Source organism: Uranotaenia lowii, chromosome 1 (assembly GCF_029784155.1).
Source record: "Uranotaenia lowii strain MFRU-FL chromosome 1, ASM2978415v1, whole genome shotgun sequence".
Taxonomy (NCBI): domain Eukaryota; kingdom Metazoa; phylum Arthropoda; class Insecta; order Diptera; family Culicidae; genus Uranotaenia; species Uranotaenia lowii.
In genome coordinates, this window is record NC_073691.1 from 191,192,553 (window position 1) to 191,212,464 (window position 19,912).

General features: G+C 39.7%; 1 protein-coding gene across 4 annotated transcripts in view; it reads left to right on the top strand.

Moving 5' to 3' along the window:
• The window catches only part of LOC129741459 (myogenic-determination protein-like), a 38,138-nt gene extending 19,675 nt beyond the window's left edge, over positions 1-18,463 (top strand). For 3 of the 4 annotated variants that reach the window (XM_055733206.1, XM_055733213.1, XM_055733198.1), the window contains one exon: positions 18,216-18,463. In XM_055733206.1, coding sequence (XP_055589181.1) covers positions 18,216-18,416 — 201 coding nt within the window. In that variant the 3' untranslated portion in view covers positions 18,417-18,463. Of the gene's footprint in view, positions 1-16,078; positions 16,304-18,215 lie in introns of those variants that run through there. The other variant, XM_055733221.1, reaches the window with a different exon arrangement.
• Positions 18,464-19,912: the final 1,449 nt, after the last annotated feature.

Sequence of the window (19,912 nt, forward strand, 5' to 3'; positions counted from 1 at the left end):
ACCAAATATGGTTATAAAAAATGAGCGTGTTCGACTTTTCTTTACACCCAAAATAATTTTCACTTAAAAAATAAGTGACATCTGTAGTAAATTCTCGCCATACGTATTTTCATTTGAATTTTAAGTGATGGATCAAGTGAATTCACTTAAGTGACCGGTCTAGTGAATTACACTATGACGTTCGAGTGAAATTTATCTGAGTTTCTAAGTAAGTTTTTAGTTAATTATCTCTCGCGTTTTTAAATAAAAGAACATTTATAGAACAGCACTACGATTTCAGATACTTACATTACGCTTTCGCCATAAATTCATGACGAAAGGAAAATTCCATCGTAATCCCAAGGCAGATCGGTTACTGCGGATAGTGCGACTTCTAAATCTTCCCTGCTGCAAACTAGAAAATCTGTCCCGTTCAACCCACAAGCTGAAAAATGATAACACATTTAAATAACTTTTTCTTACATCACGTTTAACACAAACTACCGCCAAAATCGCCTATTAAAAATTAGGAAAATCCGAATCCAGCATAAGCTTTAAACGCTGCTCTTTAGAATTTGCCATTTTGAACTCTTAAAATAAACACAATTACAACCTGACATTCACTTGAAATTCAAGTGATGGGGAAGTGATTCTCACTTCAAATTCAAGTGACGACTGAAGTGAATGTGGATGAATTCACTTGAAATTTAAGTGACTGCCAAGTGAAATGTATATGTCGCACTTGAATGGAAGAAAATCACTGGATCCTTGTTTTTAAGTGAAAAATCATGTGTATTTTAAGAGTGAATTTGGGTTCAGTGTATAATTTCTCGTTTAATCAAGCTAACGAGAAATTAACTGTCATGATCGCCAAATGTGCAGACCTGTCCGGAGTTTCGAAGCTCGGAAGCAACACCGGTGAAACACCGGATCACGAAATACCAGAGGAACACACACTAATTGACTCGCTCACTTGATCGCCGAGTCACCGACTGACTGACTGACTTCCTGCACGCTAATGACGAATGACGCGATGTCGGTTTCATCCGTTCACACAATGGCTTTATAAATATTTGTGGAATTCATTCTACTGGTTTTGATATGCCGTCTGGTGTTCCAAAGGGAAGTCACTTAGGAACGCTTATCTTTTATTATTAACAATGACAAATGTTTTGATCCTAAAATCTTTTTCCAATAATTTATCAGGTATTTTTACGGTTTAAAAGGTTTTTCTATAGTGTTGATGGTCGAAAAAGGATAAACCAAATACTCGTTCAAAATTTCAATTAAAAAATAGGTTGCCGACCTCTGCTATAGAAAAAAAATCACCGTCGAAGATGCCAAGCCAACAATCAGTTGAAGTTGCCATCTACGCAGCAATATCCAGTAGGTACCACGCAATCCGAAGCGTGACAACGTGACATATTATGACTAGCGTGAAAATAAATTGTCTTTTCGCCACAAAAAGATGAAGACCGTGAGGAGTTTGTAAGAAGCTTGAACGATGTTCATACATTTTTTTCTCATTTTATTTGAAATATGATTGAAATAAGATTTTAATCCGTCAATTCAGCAGTGACAAATATGCAAACCTTAATAAAAAGAAATCATTTTAGAGGAACCCTAGCTTTACCAATGGAAAAACTTAACCGAAGTGAGGATGATTGGATGCTGGAATATCTATTCCATCCTCCGTCGTTGAACGCAGACTCAAGTGCGCACGGGTGAAAATGGACAAACTGTCACATGCTGCTGGTAATGACAGCATTTCTGCTCATCGGAAAACTTTAATTATGTGCTCAAATAAGCTGGATAGCGTTTAGATTCGTACTCTTGGCGGGATGCTGACAGATCATGTCACTAGGTTCTCAACTTTACATCCCCAAAGCCAGTGTTTGTTGAAATTGAATCTCAAAAACGTCATTGAGACTAACGTTTTTGGACTTGAGTTGTGGTTGGTGGTTTAGCTTAATTTTATTACCTACTATTATTTTCCTACTAAGGAATCGATTGCTCCGTGAGTAACTCGAAATGCCTTCAAATAAACTGACCTTGCATAAGATTGGATTCATCAGTTTTAGAGGCATTTTGGGAGGATTTGTTTTTTTTTTTCATTTGTTCACAAAGATCAGAAATCATTTTCCGATGAGTGTGCCCTAGACATACTACGCACAGGGTGATGACAAACACAGACAAATGAATTAGCGGGGTTAAACGGTTTCCGAATTCCTGGCTGTCACTTTACGGGGCGCGGCATAAAACGGGAATGTTTATGCGCTCGATTGCCGGGGTCGCTTTGTAATTTAAGCTCGAGTGCAAAAAATGCGTCAAGGCGTGAATTTTTATGCATCATCGAGATTTTTTTCTGTCCGCTCGTCTTCGTGCTATTTGTAGGCACCTACTCTATGACCATATAATTCATACAGCCAGTTAACGAAAAAGAAAATATAAATTTAAACGTTCCTGTCACTTCGTTTGGGCGAACCTTCAGGGTGGCGAAAAATGCGCTGCTAATAGGTTGGTAGAAAAAGACATTTCTCTTTCCTCGTGGAAGGAAATGAGCGATGTCGCTAATCCAGCAGAAGTTTGTCTCTGTTTTTTTAAAGGATTTCTTGGCGTTCACATAGTAAGAATATTGAAATTAATAGCTTTGTACATAAGAGTGCCCCAACGACCCGACTTTTGAAAAAGTTATTCTAGACTTTGTACAAGTTCCCATACCAAATTTGGGCCAGATCGGATCACGGGAAGGGGTCGCTCAATGAGCTAGAAGTTGGTATGGGATACAGACATTTTGTTCGGGAAACCAGTTTTTCATCAATAACTTTGGTCGATTTTTTTTGAATACGGATTTTCTCAAAGCTTAAATTATGACAAAAATTTCATTAAGATTAAATAGTACAATAACACTCTATAATTTTAACTCTTATTTGTTCACTGGTTATGTTTAATTTGATAATATCTCGTCCATCGATCAAGAAGAAGCCCAAAGTCCATCGATCAAGTGCCCAAGAAGTCCATCGATCAACATTTTTGGGCACGATCGTGTAAAATCCACGAAATGCATATTGTGAAACCCCGAAAAAGCTGGAAATTAATTTGGCGGATTAAGGTTTTTGTTGTTGCAGCACTTGGGTAGTGGAAAGGAGAGATTTGTTCTGCTTGAGGGTAGAAACTGGAATAGTTTATTTGGCTAATTTCGCTACCGTATATACTAAAACCATCTCTATGGTTACATTTCTTAATTGTTTATTAATTATGTGTATGTTGTTATCTGTCCCATCGATTGCTTCGATTGGACAAATCTCAACACTCCTCCTCAACATACACACTCACAGTTTGCTTACTGCCTCCGGCGGCTCCTCTTGAAGATGGGGCTTCTCCTCTTCAACGCACGCACCGGACCTCATTCGTCGCATTCATTGCACGACGCTCTCGCCCCTGTTGCAGCTCGATGACCTTCCATGGCACCAGGTCGACGACCTTCCCGGGATCTGGCACGACGACCTCCCAATGGCTCTGGCCCAACGACCTTCCATGGCTCTGGTCTCAGCGCTCTTCCTGTGTCTCGAAGCTTTCACCTTCGCCTCGACACCTTTCCTGTGGCCTGCGCCTCCCAGTGGTTCCAGTCCGACGACCTCCACTTGGTTTTCCGGTCCGATGACCTTCCATGGCACCGGCTCGGCGACCTTCCGTGGTATCCCGCTAGTAAGTCCTCCAGTGGCTTCTGGCACCACGACCACCACCTGGTTCCTGACTTGACGACGTTCCATGATACCGGCCCGCCAACCTTCCATGGCTTCCGGTTCGACGGCCTACCAGTTGCTCTGGTTCGACGACCGCATTTTAGTCCCAGCCCTTCGACCTTCCATGGCACCGGTCCGACGACCTTGTTTGGTTCCAGCTCGGCGCTCTTCTTTTGGCCAGACGCCTCACCAATGGCACGACGACTTTCCTCTGGCTCGCCGATCTTCCTATGGATTCCGGTCAGCTCGCAATGGATTAGGCCACCTGGCTTCCCGGTTCGACGACCTTCCAGATGGCTCCTGGTCCTACAACCTTCCACGGTTCCCGGCTCGTTGACTTTCCTTGGCTCCGGCTCGTTGTCCTTCCATCGGCTTCCTGGCTGGATGACTGTCCACTGTTGATTCCGCTTCTTCTCTTCCTTTCCACTAGTGCTGGGCCCATAACCTGTTGATGCAGCACTTTGGGAAGTGGAAAGGAGATACTTTACTACTTGAGAGTAGAAACTGGAATACTTTATTGAACTAATTTCACTACCTTATATACTAAACAGCCTAGAAACTGTTTAGTATATAAGGTTACATATAAAACATGTTTATTAATTAAGTGTATGTTGTTATTTGTCTCATCAATTGCTTCGATTGGACAAATCTCAACAGTTTTCTAAGTAAAAAGTATGTTATCAAATGGCGCACCCGTAAAGCTTTTGTTCGTAGTATATACTAAATATTATGAAAATTTATGAAAGTGATTTTCAAACTTTTCTCCTTCACCGCCCCCTTTTGCTAAATTTTCGAGCACAGCGCCCACACTGAGCGAATTTTTGCAATTTACAGATATTGTCTCCCTAATCTGGCTATAGTTTGGTTTTCAGAGCTCTTCAAAGTCGTTTCATTGTTGGGCATTGAAGGTACTCGTTCAAACAACGGCCGCGCCGGGAGCGGCGTATACAATGGTAACAACAATCTAAGCCTACCTATTCCATCGCAATGTTCTGTCTTCAGCTCCGAGGCGTTTGCAATACTAAAAGCAGCTGAAACATACGATCCAAAAACTGTCATCTTCAGCGATTCGGCCAGTGTGCTCTCCGCCTTGTCACACGGCAACATTAAACACCCTTGGCTACCAATCATCACCAAAACAGCTCTCCAAAAGCAAATCACCCTTTGCTGGGTACCGGTTCATGCCGGAATCCCCGGAAACGAAGCCGCCGATCGACTCGCAGCCGAAGCCACGCTTTTGGATCCCCCACCGATAGCCATTCCTCAACAAGATGCCCTCAACTTCATAAGAGGCTCTCTTCAAGAATCCTGGGACATCGAATGGAACTCAAATCTCCATGCAAAGTTGCGAGAAATCAAAAACTCCAAGGTTAAATGGACAGACAAGCCAACCCAAAATGAAAGAAGGGCTTTCACCCGCCTCCGTATCGGCCACACTCGCCTCACACACGAACATCTTATGACTAAAACCCCCCCTCCAATCTGTCCATGCTACGACACAGAAATTACCATCAAACACATCTTGGTTACATGTCCTCAATACCATCTTATCCATCCATTATACCATCTTTTCATCGAGGAAGAATGACCTAAATGGGTAAAACTCCTATCAAAAACAAAAAAAAAGGTACTCGTTGTCATTTCAATTCTAATTTGTTCCGTAATTTGTGAAAATGTGAATTTAAAAATGCCCCCTTGAGCCCTTCCAGCGCCCCCTAAATTTCAAAGTAGAGCTCACCCAAGGGGGCGGTAGGGACCACTTTGAAAACCACTGATGTAGATCAACAAAGATTTTCTTAAGATTTTACACACTTCAGCAAACGTATTTCCATCATGATCGATTTTTTACAACCGATCTTAGATATACAGTACCGTTCATAATTGTATAGAAATTGAAAGCACGCGCACTGTCACTTCGACTTTGAACTTCCATAACTTTTCACTCTGATGATATTTTTTAATGAAATCTACTGCGTTTGATAGATCAATTATCACACTATTATACCACAAAATTTGAGTTTTCTGGAGTTTGTGTGGTCCAAGATACAGTAATTCTACGAAAATCCGACTTTTATGACTTTTACTATTCAAACTGCAATATCTCAGAAACTACGCTACGCTTTTTATATTGAAATTTTGCAGAGTGATTGTTGAAACATGGAGCTAGCATGTCTGAAGTTTTTGTAAAGTTCTATAGACGGGATCAAAAGTTACGCGCGGTACAATATTTCAGGCATGAACCTAAAAATGCGATTTCTATAGTATTATGGACGAATGTTTCCATATGAAAATCCTATTTCATGTTTAACAACCAGTAAATCTAATTCAACCCAAAAAATCGAAACAATATCTCGAGATTCTGATTTCAAAACACAAATAGATCATTCATTCCGTTTTTTCTTTCCTTCTTTGCGTTTGCCAGACATTTTTTGACTGATTTGTGGATAAAACGATATTGTTCTCATTAATCGTCCAAAATTCTATAGAAATCGCATTTTTAGGTTCATGCCTGAAAAATTTCAGGTAACTTTTGATCCCGTCTATAGAACTTTACAAAAACTTCAGACATGCTAGCTCCATGTTTCAACAATCACTCTGCAAAATTTCAATATAAAGCGTAGCGTAGTTTCTGAGATATTGCAGTTTGAATAGTAAAAGTCATAAAAGTCCGATTTTCGTAGAATTACTGTATCTTGGACCACACATCTATAGAACTTTACAAAAACTTCAGACGTGCTAGCTTCATATTTCAACAATCACTCTGCAAAATTTCAATAAAAAATGTAGCGTTTCTGAGATATTGCAGTTTGAATAGTAAAAGCCCAAAAAGTCCGATTTTCGTAGAATTACTGTATCTCAGACCAAACAAACTCCAGAAAGCTCAAATTTTGTGGTATAATAGTGTGATAATTGATCTATCGAACACAGAAAATTTGATCAAAAAATATCATCAGAGTAAAAAGTTATGGAAGTTCAAAGTCGAAGTGACAGTGCGCGTGCTTTCAATTTCTATACAATAATGAACGGTACTGTAGGTACTTTTGTAGATTGGCCCAAAAAACTTACCTGTGCAAAAATATAGCTCAATCGGACTTGATTTACGGGTGCCTCAAATCCTCAAAGTTTAAATATTTTGACTCTCAATCACCTAAGGAAGGACAAAGGAAATCGGAAAAATCGAAATTTTAATTGTGAATTAAAATGACTTAGGTTTTCGGAATCCTACATACATGACCCATTTGGCAGACAGTCCGTCTCACCCGAGTTTCCCCTAACGGCTTTTTTATTCTTAAGGGACCCCTACGTAGCGCAAATCGGTTGCAAGAGATCGATCCAGATCGAAATGTTTTCGGTGCATAGTGTATGGCATTGCGGAAAGAAGAGCGTTTATATTAACCTCCTCAGACTCCACGTTAGTATTCAGCAGTGAGTGTTGAACCGTTCTATGTATCGGCATTTTAAGTGAGTGCTTCATAAATCGTTGAAAATGAAAAGAAAATGTACGGATTTCACGAACCCACTCATTTTTTTTTTAAATTAAAAATGATTAAGATTCCATTAGGGGCAACAATGTTTGGATTCGTTGAGTATTTAAATTTTACTTCGTACATCAGTTATTGAAAAGTCTTCAACATGATTTAAGGGATTTTCTTAAGTTCTAACGAAATTTTCTATGATGAGTAGTGATAAGTGGGTAGTGACAATCTTAGCGCTACGAATTTTTTTAAATAGTTTTTATGTTGTGCAGAATTGCCACTTGTAAACATTCAAAACGAGTTTGGCTCCTTAAAGCCTCAAGGTATGAGCCATATCAAATAAAGAAATTATAAAAAAAAGAACTGCCACTAATTTCCAATCGTTTGAAAAATTGTCATTCTTGAATGAACATTATATTATGTTGGGTTATGGTTGACTTAAGCAGATCGTGGCCTAGAGGACAGCATACTTGTCTTCTAAGCCAACGTTCATGAGATCGAATCCCGGTCGTGACATAACCTGGCACACATAGTATGATGAAGGTTGGCGGTTTAAGCATTAGTGAAATGCTAGCCGGGTATACCTTAGAATTGTACGCCTCAATGATGCAGCATTTGCATGTGGATGGATCTTTTCAAGGGAACTTAGATTGCACTTGGAGATCCTACCTAATTATGTGTGTGCTCGTAGTGCTACCGGTAAACAACTGCAACTTCAACCAATAGTACAGGGGTATCAAGTAGCATAGCAAAGTAAAAATAATAACGCGGCGTAATACCACAATAGATCAACTTAATGGTCGCAGTGGACTCTCTCCCCAACAGAAAAAAAAAATGGTTGACGTACTGGTTGGAAAAACGCTTGAAAATAGTGTATAGATTTAAGTATTCGAAGCTTTGAAAGCTTAAGTTGCTAATAAAGGCTTTTTAAAATTCAGTGTGATTTTTTACAGAGTATTTACAAAAAAAACTGCGACAAAAAGCAAGTCTGGAATTCTTAACATACTTACATATCCAGCTAATTGAGACATGGGTATTTTTGAAACGTCTACCACACTTCAAACACTCGCCTATGGAGAGGACACAACGCCCATGCTTTCCGTTAAACCACCAGCACTGCCAAATGTGGTGCTGCTCCAGTTCAAAGAAGTACGCCCAGAATGTTTTGAATGTTTACAGTAGACAACACGTGAAAACCCAAGCCAAACATCTCCCCTTTTTTGCTAATTAATTGCATTCAGTGTAGTTCTAATTTCCTAATTAATCAAAAGCAGTGGAGCGACACGTTTCAGTCACCTAACTATTCCGGCAAGCAGGCCTCCATTCAGAGGTTTTCATCGCCAAATCCCGCGCACCACGCGGCCAAGATCCCTTTGAACTTTACTCAAAGAAAATAGTCGGATGGGACGGTTCGTGAAGAGAGTTGCAAATAGTGCATCGCTGTTTAGTGCGAAATGTCACCGTAATTTTCCTACATTTATTCCATCACTAGTTTCGGCCGAAGGCAACAACAAGCGGCAAACGTCGGATCGCGTTGAAAGGATCATAAACTTGTTGTAGGATCTGCCTCTGATGAGTTCATGGGATGGCCACCTAGCTCAAAAGATATCTACAACTGAGAGCGAGAATAAAAATAAAATTCTAACCGACCAACCGCAAATCAACATGTTGTATTTTCGGTCCAATGGTTGATGGCGGATGAATAAAAGTGGCAAGTGACACGCCCTTCTACCAAAACACTCAGAAAGCTGTTAGAAGTCAGTTTAGTGCACAAGTTAATGCAATTAACACTTACTCATTAGTTCAGCCATGCGCGCGGCTTTGCAAAACGTAATTGGACCTTACAGCTTTCTCGCCAAAAGCAGGGCAGTTTCGGTCCCGTGGAGTTCGCCGACTGGCAATGCATGGCTTGGTTCAATGTACAGGACAATTTTCTTTGATGTCAGTTCTGGCTCGGGACAGAACAGTTGGTAGGTAGTTGCATTTTTGTCGGAATATCAAGATGGATAAATATGTTAGTACAAAACTTCTGTGATCCAGTTTTTTGAAACGGGCGTGCAGTCAACGTCAAAGAACTAAACTCTGATTTTTTTTCAAATTTAAATTTTACGATTGTATACTGTTTAGCGGAATTCCATTCACCGGAAGCACCATTTACCGGAATACATTCCGGACTGTACTAGTTACCGGAATTCCATTTACCAGACTATACTATTTACCGGAAAATCATTTACCGGAACTACATATACCAGAATTTCTTAAATACGTATAAATATGGGCTGTACCCCATTTCCCCAAAAAAAAAACATTCCCCAAAATTTTTTTCAACAGAATATATTATTTCTGCAATCCGGTAAATACATAGTTCATTCCGGTAGATGGCAGTCCGGTAAACGTTTCATTCCGGTAAATGGATTTCCGGTAAATGGTAATAGTAAATGGTAAACAACCAAATTTTACGTATTACTTGATACGCTTACACTAAATATTTACCAATGATTCCGACATCCTTCCATGTATCGAAATATTTTTAAGAATTGCTTTGCTACAGTACCGTTCATAAAAGAATGAAATCGGGTCTCAAACTTAGACACGTAACAATCTAAAATTTCCTTTTTTACGGAAAAATTGCATCTTTTAAAACACCGAAATGAATCGAGCAGACACTCGAATAAAAATCAAAATGTAGCCATAAAAACAATTCGTGATTTTGATATTGCCTACGGATTATTGTACGCATGTCCTATGGTCCCTTTCCGAAGATCAAAGATTCGAAGGTTTTCCTTTCTGGCGGGAATAATTATTACAGGTCGGGATCAGATAGAACGGTCACTTTATCTTGTGAAACGGCACATCTAATCCGTTTGAGTGCGTTATTTTTAAGCAAACGTCTCAATTTGACGCCCGTTAAAATGTCCACCTCAGAGGCCGCCATATTGGATACGTGCCGTATTTCGGGCGCACGATAATCCACGAATCATAACGTGTGGTGCGGCGCAGCGTTGTATCTGTTCCATAATCCAGCGGACAGTGCCGCCCGGTTTTACCTACAGAGACTCGCATTCCGCTGGGTGTTTTTACGATTGCGGCACGAATCGAGGATGGCTTCAAGCATAATAAATTAATTCAATCGCCATAAAATAGCATAAACGCGTGTGACAGTGCCACGGCAAGCCAATCCGGCAAAATATTTAAAAAACAAACAAAAGTTCCTTCAACGACGATTCTGACGCTGCTGAGCGGCGTGAGCTGAGCTGTCATAAGGAGAAACGCGTGCTTCGGGCAGCCATCTTTGTTTTTAGAGGGCGTCATGTGACAGATTTAGGGGATACTTATTTTTATAATTCAAAAATGAGAACACGATGACGACACTCCATGGCCATAATCGTAAGTTTGCTTGGTGAATTATTGTCTTTATATTTCCTGCCGGGATTTATTCTGGGTTTCTTTCTCTCAATTTAGGGTAGGATTCTCCCGTTGGCGTTCCGGTAAACTTTATGAATTCCGGAGGGATTTTTTTCAAGAAGTGCTACCCTGCTTCTGAGTGGTTATCATTTTTGACATGGGGCTGTCAAAAAATCCATCCATGTACCAGAAAGCGTCAACCGGCGTCAGTAGCTTGTTGTCACCTCAAGTTTCAAGTGTTTTCAAGGCGATCGGTAGTCATTCAATTTATAGTCCCAGTCAGACAGTGTGTTGGGGGAAAAATTGAAGGCAGGAGAAAAAAACCCGTAGCCAATACAAATAGCCGGCTGTCTAACGGATACATGATTTTGTAATATGCGATCTTGAATGCCATCCTAAATCTTACGTTAAGTGGTCCGTATTATAGTCGACACTTTGAGCTTGGTGCGTGTGTTTTTCACAAAGTTTTTCCCCTTTTCGATGACGACTGTTCTTTTCGTTTTCTTATTTCATTCTCCAAATTTTACGACCTTTTTCCGACTTTTCGTGTATTTTTTTTTGTTTCGGTTCGTTTTCGGTTTCTATATCACGGAATGTACGACTCGTGGGTATGAAAAGGCGTAGCAGAAGAGCAACGGATAAATATTTTGAGATGAAACTGACACCCTCGAGTGTGTTCCTCTTTGATTTTTTCCCATTCTTCGGAATCCGTCGAGGGGTTGTGCAGCACCTTAAGTGGCTAGAAGAACTATCTGAAGCAATAACAACCACGCCAATGTGTAAAAGTGTAACTTAATGCCACTATTAGTACTAAGTGCCGGTTTCAAGATAGTGACACCGGAGAGAAACTGTTGCGGTAGGCTCGTTATGAGGACAGATGCTGTTTTTTTTTTGATTAAGTGTAACATTACTTAAGTGATACTTGTAAGCTCTCAAAAAACAACTACCTCAAAATATAAAAATATGTTCCTAAAGAAATAATGAAACTGAAAAATAGGCAAACCTTCGGATCTTTCTATACACAGTAACATTCATAAAAGAATGGAATCTGATGGAGTAGCGAAAATCATACGAACTTTGACCCGTTTGCTCTTTCCAGCTCAGTACTTTTTTATGAAATTTTTGTACAAACTAGTTCAACCAATCAACTATCATTCAGCAAATTTTGAGCATTGTACTTAAACCGGAACAAATTTGAAATCTTTCTTTTGTCACTTGAAATTGACGCATCACGAGGGGGAGGAGGATAAAAATAATCTAAATTGTCAATAAATTGGAACAAGTTGGAAGAAAGCTTGCATGCAATTTATTTGTAGACAAAGTTTTATCATTTTTTTTAAATAAAATACCTTAAATTAAACCTTATTTTCCCCCCCTACGGGATTTCCGGGGTGACAAAAGAAGAATTTGATATTTGTTCCGGTCTTATTTGTTTATTAAAAAAAAACTTTCTTTTTAATTTTCAATACACCCATAGAAGAGGTTGCAAAAATCCAATGCCTATTTAGCATATCTCTGTGCCGATAATGCGCTGAAATGTGCACTGTGCCGAAAACGGTATGTTTGAAAAACCGTAACTGGCATAAGGACTCGGCTCCCAACCAAAATGATGACCACTACATTCAAGCGAAACAAGAAAAACATATTATGGGATTTCCTTCCTATTGGATAATTCATCCCAGAAACAAGAAAATAAAAATTAAAACCACAGCGCCGAAGTGAGAATCGAACTCAAATTACCAATCAAAGCGTCCTGCCAGTCCAGCATTTTAACCAGTGTACTATTCACGCTTCATGCAGGATGAGGGATATTTGTCATAGGCTTTCTGTCACCGATCAATCACAAAAAAAACGCACAACGGCGGCTTCCCGGCGTTTGGCCTTCTTTCAATGCATTCCTTTGTCTTGTGATGGAAACGGGAAAGGGAACGGGAGTGAAGGAACAGGAAACCCATTGAATGAGAACTGTGCTTTGCTTACTGCCTGCTATTACATACACACGCTACATATACACAGCTGCTAAAGCCGGGCAGCTTTGCCGGTTGTTGTTTGTCGGTAAATTGAAGGAATGTTTTTGTTGTTGCTTTTGCTATATACACAAGCACAGCTTAGCCGTGGTTGTTTGCCGGTAGATTGAATTGAAGCAATGTTTTTTTTGTTGCTTTTACTGCATACACACGCACAGCTTGGCCGTGGTTTGCCGGTGCCGTTGGATTGAATTAGAAGGATGTTTTTGTTGTTGCTTTTGCTACATTCACACGCACAGTGCTCGGTTCGCTGGCTGCCTGGTGTTGCCCGGTATTTATTTCCATCCTTCTTCGTCTTGTGATGCGATAGGGAGGGACGTGAATTCGTTTTTATTTTGTTTCTTTCAGACATACGCAATTCGGATCACTTGGGAGGTTAATGCCGGTGGGAGCAAATCGAATCAGCACCGGTCGCGTTATCTTCTTGTACCAATGATGCCTTGTACCAATGATGCCGCCATTGGCACAGAGGCTGAATTGTGGGTGTAGGTATAAAAGACGAAAAAAATTTCAATTGAGATTCCGGTCGACTTAGTCAAAATTGGCGGGCCTTACGTTTGGTGACTGTCATCAGATTTTGTACAGTTACCTCATCCATTTTCTTCGCCGCAGAACGCCAGTTTGCTTTGAACTGTTTCTCGCTGTTAACAGTTTTTTGGATCTTCTTAAGGTTCTGCTTAACTATCGCCCAATATTTTTCGATTGAGCGAAGTTCTGGTGTTTGGGGAGGATTCTTATCCTTGGGCACAACCTGAATGTTGTTAGCGGCATACCACTCCATGGGCTTTTTTTTCCATAATAACAGGATGCCAAATCCTGCCAAAACAACAAAGACAAGTAATGTTTCTTCAGAAAAGGCAGCAAATGCTTCTGAAAACACTCTTTCACTTAAATTTTCTGGTTGATGGTCCCGGTTGCAACGAAAATGTCGCTTTCCAAGCCACGGGTACTGATACTTTGCCAAATGAGGAATTTCTTGGCAAATTTTGATAGTTTAATATGCTTGAAAGTGCTATAATATCAGGTTTCGTCGTCCATTACCACGCAATCTTGTTTTTGCCGTAAGGTGTTGCTTATCATTGCGATTCGGAGTCACTTCCTTCTTATAAGTCGATAGTCCGGATCGTGTTTTAGCTTCATGTACGGTTGTAGACGATATTTCTGAGCTTGAAACTAGCAACTCTTCTGTTCGTCACTGTGGATCCCGGCTTTCGATTTCCCTCATATCCACAAGCTTCCTGGTTGTCGACGAACGTTCCGCGAACACTTTTCTTACTTTGGTGATGGTGGTTGATTTGGCAACATTAAAGGATTTTGCAATTTCTGCATGCGTGTAGTTTGGATACCATGGCTAGTGAACGGTAGACAATGTGCAACTCGAGACCCCATACACCCAACCTTCGGGTAGTGGTCATATCACCTCTTGTCTGCAACTCCGATTCTCTACCTTCTCGTGGTGCTAGCTGGGGTGCGAGCAACCTTAGCGGAGATCGGATACCCAACCCCGGTGGATGCTTTGGTCGCATGCAGACTGAGTCAGGGGGCTTCGTTCGCGTCTGTTCTCCATGTCAGGGGCGGCGTGCGGAGTGCAACAACGTCCTGGTGGTGTTCGGGACCCAAAACAGCAGCATCACGACGGTCCTCCTGCGAGATAGTGGGGTTAGCTGCGGGCCTTGCGAGCCTGTGACTACAAAAAACATAAGCAACGAACAACAAATTTCGTAGTTTGGATTTTCACGTCGCATGTACAAAATTTTGTGTCGTAGCTTGCTTGGGCGCCATTTCGATAACTAAAGATCTAATGCCAAAATCCAAATAAAAACACCATCTTACACACAGGCACTCCTACCAAATGAGGAATGTTCGGGTTTTGAATGATTAGAAAAAATACGGCGAATTTAAGTTGACCCCTTTTTTAACCGAACACCCTTGAGGTGAAGTATACCATGAGTCGTCCAATTCAATTTGTAAATGAAATTTACCACCTGGGAAGAAGACATAAGAAGATAAAATTAAAAAAAAACGGTACGGTTCGCTAATCGTTCTTGGGCACTCGCCGACAGCAATTGTACAATAAGTTGCACCATGATTTCAAAGTATGTAGTCGATGATTTCTTTGAATTCAGCCACAGTATTTGAAAGACCAAAATATTAGTATTTCACTAGCTACTTGCTAGCATCCTCAGTGGTTATCGAGTGGGTTATGAGTCGATAACCCACTGAGGATGCTAGCAGTAGCTAGTGAAATACTAGTATTTGGGTCTTTCAAATATTGTGGCTGAATTCAAAGAAATCATCGACTACTTTGAAATCATAGTTTCATTCAGCTAAGAGATTCTTCAAACCTTTGAATATAAGTTGCACCAAGCAGAGCCAGTTTGGTTTCACCGAGGAAGAATGACCTTAACGGGTTAAACTCCTATCAAAAAGAAAAAAAAAAAAGTTTGGTTTCACTCGAACATTTTTTTTCGAGAAAGCGCTGTTTACCTACTTTTGGGAAGCCTGATCGACGTTGACCGGGACATAAAGAAGGATTCAACATAGCCAACCCAAGTAACACCAATTGATTTATTAGACTCCTCAAGCTACTTATAAAACCAAAATTTTATCTAGTAGCCAGCAATAAAACTTTAAATGTTACTTGGGAATAGCAGCATGACAAAGCCCGGCTGTATGTTGAAAAGTGTTCAAAACATACTTGATGACATTTGAATGTAGCACTTAGATGTTATTCTTGAGTCAAGAAAAGGACATTATTCAACCTAAATGGATAGTTCATTTGTCCTTTAAAAAATCCGGAAATAGAATTTATGTTACTAGAATGGAAGAAGCCCAGAAAGCATCATCTTTCCCTATATCGATAGAGGACTTTGCATGCAATTCTTTTACCCACCGATGCTATTACTACACCATGGAAACTCAAAATTAATTCCTCATTTCCGAAAGTGTTTGCATAATTACATTTACGATCGTAAAATCAGTCTAACCACCACGGAATCGTAAATGTCTGGCTGGGCCATAGAACCCTCCGCTCGAATCTTGGTCCTGCAACCATAACACGGCCAAGAGTATACACCTTAGCTAGCAGTTAGGCAGTTAAATCAAAACAAAAACATCCCAACGCGAGCAGGAAAAATATTGTTCTAATTATATGAGTGGAGGTTTTCCGAGATCGAGCAAGCAAGCAAAAAAAACGGAAAGCCGTTAAGCGCTCATACGCGATTTATGGCGGAAATTTTGTTGTGACAGTTTCATTCGAAATAGCTCATTAAACGGTACGCGCTGTTAATTTTTCCTCAAAATAAAAAGGTAGTTATTTTGTTTCTAATATTTTTTTTTCAAGAATATCGGGAATAAATAAATATATTCGTAATTATTTTTGTGCTTGGAAAACGAGTGCGTAGGCCATTGTTGTTCAAATATTAACTTGAATTACATTTTTTAGATTGGTGTCTTCATATCTGGTGACAACAGGAATTGAATAAATCAAATGGAGAAACAAGGCATTATCGATCTGAATTTCGAAGATGAAGAACAGTTTTCAAGCCCACAAATAACAGAAGATTTTGACAAGAAAACAAGCTGCTGTTCGTTTTCCACGAACGACTCAATGGAATCAATGAAAACAAGCCGAATATTGACAAGCGTCCAAAAACGATTTGGCCCTCTTCCCCGGTTCGATTCAGTTGTTGAATAATTTTGGAAGTATTCAAACGGATCCGCGGCGTTTCGCACTCTTGGCTCTATTCAAATTTGTCCAACATTTGCAAATACAAATTTTATTTCCGAAAAATTGCCCTTTAATTGCATGTCTCAATAAAATTCATGACATACTGGATCCCGTTAAAAGTGGCGAACACGAGCTACAACAAAAAAAAAAAAAGAAAAACGAATTTTTACATCTGGTTGCAACCTCAGAGATGCAGCGACATTGGCAGAGATATCGTCTTTTGACTACCTACCGAAAAAAGAAAGATTTAATGCGGCTCACCTAATTGCGCATATGTTGCGCGGAGCGCTTCTCGGAAGAGCAAAACCGAAATTTTCCCGGCCGGCGGATATAAGCTATAGCTCGGTGTTTCGAAATACAAATTTTATGTGATGTCTCCAGGGGTCGACCGATCCCCGTCGGGATTTTCCCCCTGGGATAAATGGGAAATCATACCGCGTTATAGCTGCAATTTGTATTCCCAGGAAAAGCCAAATCTCATTCGAGTTGCTGTAATACATAACTGTCACAATATGTACCAACAGACGTAACTCAGTTTTCCGAGCTGAAATTCCTCCGGTGGGGCACTATTCACGTATGCCGAGGAGAGGTCGGCCTTCCTTCCTTATTGCAAGCGAGAGACCAGTTGTTTTAATTAAAAAGCAATTAAGCAACTACGTTTAGGAGTTTTCGCATAGCTAAATTCAAAGAAAGTGGAGCGGGAATGAACGTATGTAGATTGAGTAAAATTTAGGGAAGTATCTCAAAAATAGTTTAAATTGGCTGAAGTCTCATTGCGCTGTATAATTTAATATTAGCGGAAGTCTCAATCTTTTAGATTATCAATCAGCAAAAGTCGAAATCCATTTCACATTTTCTAATAGCCTCTTTTGCGATCCGTTATTTTTAGCCCTTTTTGAATGTTCTTTATCAGCAGTCTCAATGCAGTATAGACTATTCTGTTTCGGCAGAAGTCTCGATCAGTTCTGTCGATCAAGGAAGTCTGATTTCGCTCGTTTTTTTTTTTGTCAGCAGTAGTTTTAATCCGTTTGATCATTTTATGTCAATTTTCAGATCCGAAATCTGGCACTGCTTATCAATTGTTCAATGAGCAGAAGTCTCCATTTTTTTGTGAATTTGTTGCCAGCACGAGTCTTAATCCGTTTTGTCATTTATGTATCAGCAAAACAAAAGCTTGCCACGACTTGCCTAAACTCTAGTTGAAAATATTTTTAATTCTACCAGAATGTATAATGCTATGTGCATTATCCTACTCTATTTTCCATGAAATATTTTCTTAAGTTTCGTTTTGAATGAATAGATTTTTTTTTCCCAACTGAACAGTGTAACACTTCCAAAAATAACATTTGACGCGTTTCCCTCGGTCGTTCCATCCCACTTTCCAACGATTCCGAGGTAGGTGGCATTTTTACAAAATTCGACAGTCCCTTCAGCGGGTACGTATGTTCACAGGAAAATTCTAGAAAAAATAGACACAAAAAAAAACCGTGAAAAACTTTCCCCGAAAGTTACGACTCAATTTCATTTTATTGCCGGCATGTCATCTTTTTAATTGACGACTATGGATGCGTGTCGTAAAATGTTAGTGGTTTTCGCGATCGAGGTGCTTCTCCGCTTCCATTTGACTAGTTGTGACTTTGCGACATATTTGTTAAATTTAAAAAACAGACAAAAAAAAGTTATTTCAACCGACCTGCCGGAACGTATGCAATCTAAAACAGACCAAATGGGGCGTTTTGTTGTACACCCCGTTTAATTCGAATGCGTCAGCTATAATGTATAGTAGTTAGCTAAGGTTTAAAATTCTAATTTAGATTTCTTTCTCTCCATTTCTTCCCCTCCCCACGCCCAGAATTGTTGTTCCAACAGCTACCTCCGGGAGCGACTGCATCAGCTCAGCAAGGACAGCGACCGGTACTCGCCAATCACAGGTAAGATTCTCGTGGGTACTCGCACTTCGGTGAATCACGTTGAGCATTTCGTTCGAGTGGTCCTAAATCACTTTCATATTCCGGCAAGGCATTTGCACGAACGAGCAAAACAGATCGCTTGACTGGGATTCCCCAGGAACGATTCGGCGCTAAATTAGGAAAAACGTCCATTTCCCTCGTACCGTTACGTTACCAATGTGCGACCAGAAGTGTTCATGTTGAAATACCAAATATATTCAGTTTAAACAAAAGTTTCATGAGGGTATCAAATTATCCTACAACTTTCTTTCAAATTTTGGGTACTGTTAGAAAACGCCTGAATGTATACTATCTAAACGATACCAGTAATAGATGTGAAAAAAGATTTGTTATATGTTCATCATAACGAAATAAGTGGAATCACAATGAGTTTGTAAAATTTTGTAAATCATCAAGGAAAACGTTCATAGGCTCTTAATGGATCGTTAATAACTTTAGAAGGGTTATCCTAAAAAAAAATTACTTTTAATAGAAGAAACTTCTCTCGATCAAGTTCTGGTTAATACAAGACGCAGAGACGGTAAAATTACCGGTGACATTAGTACCTGCAGAAAATTCGTTGCCAGGATAAAACCCGGTAGTGATCCGGTAGGCATAATCCATCTAGCGTATTGAACGACGCGAGACAGTCATCGGTTAATGATGTGTCAACAGCGTCTGATGCCGTGACACTGACTAGACGGAGTCAGTTTCTGGCGCACAATTATCACTTGATTGCGTCTAACTTTGGTGACTTTCCAGACGCCAAGGTGCCCACGAACTGTAATTTGAATTGAATAATTTTAAACTAGGGTGACCCCTAAGGTATATGGAGGTTTTTAAAAATCAAAATATCACTGCTCTCACCTCCGTAAAATTGATCCACTTATCAAGATAACACATTGTGCAAATTTTAATTTGATTGGCCGACGCTTATGTGATCCTCGAACGCCTTGAAGTTAATCCTTCGTTTCATAAAGTAACAAATTGGCAACAGGTATTGTATAAAAAAAAAGTAACAAATCGTTTTATTTTTAATTTCTTGATGACAGTGTACACTAGACGGGTCAAACACGGACAAGAAAAATTTAATCAAAATCGACGTTATTTTTGAAATTCTAGTCAATTTTTGACACAATTGTTTTTTTGAGATAACATCAGATTTTGATGTTTCATGCATTTTTAAGTCATTTGGCCTCAAAATTAAAATTTCAATTTCCTTTGGTGCCCCTTTTGATGATTTTCGAGGGTCGAAAAACCGAATCTTAGTGCGCTTTAAGGTGCCTTTAAATCAAGTCCGATTGAGCTGAAATTTTGCACAAGTCAGTTTTTTGAGTCAATCTACAAAATGTATATAGTCAGTTTGCGAAATTCGATATGACTCATTTGGTTGCCACCCTGACCTAAATATTAGGTTTTACTACCCAAATAACTTAACTGAAAAGGCCACCCTTTTATACGCTACGGGAAAGTTCTACTTCAATAAAAACAATAATAAAATAAAATAAAACAAGGCATTGGGCATTTTTTTTATTATCATCCGGGTTTGCGCCGAGGGTCTTTAGATCTCCCCCAAAATTGAAAATTTGATTCATTCTTA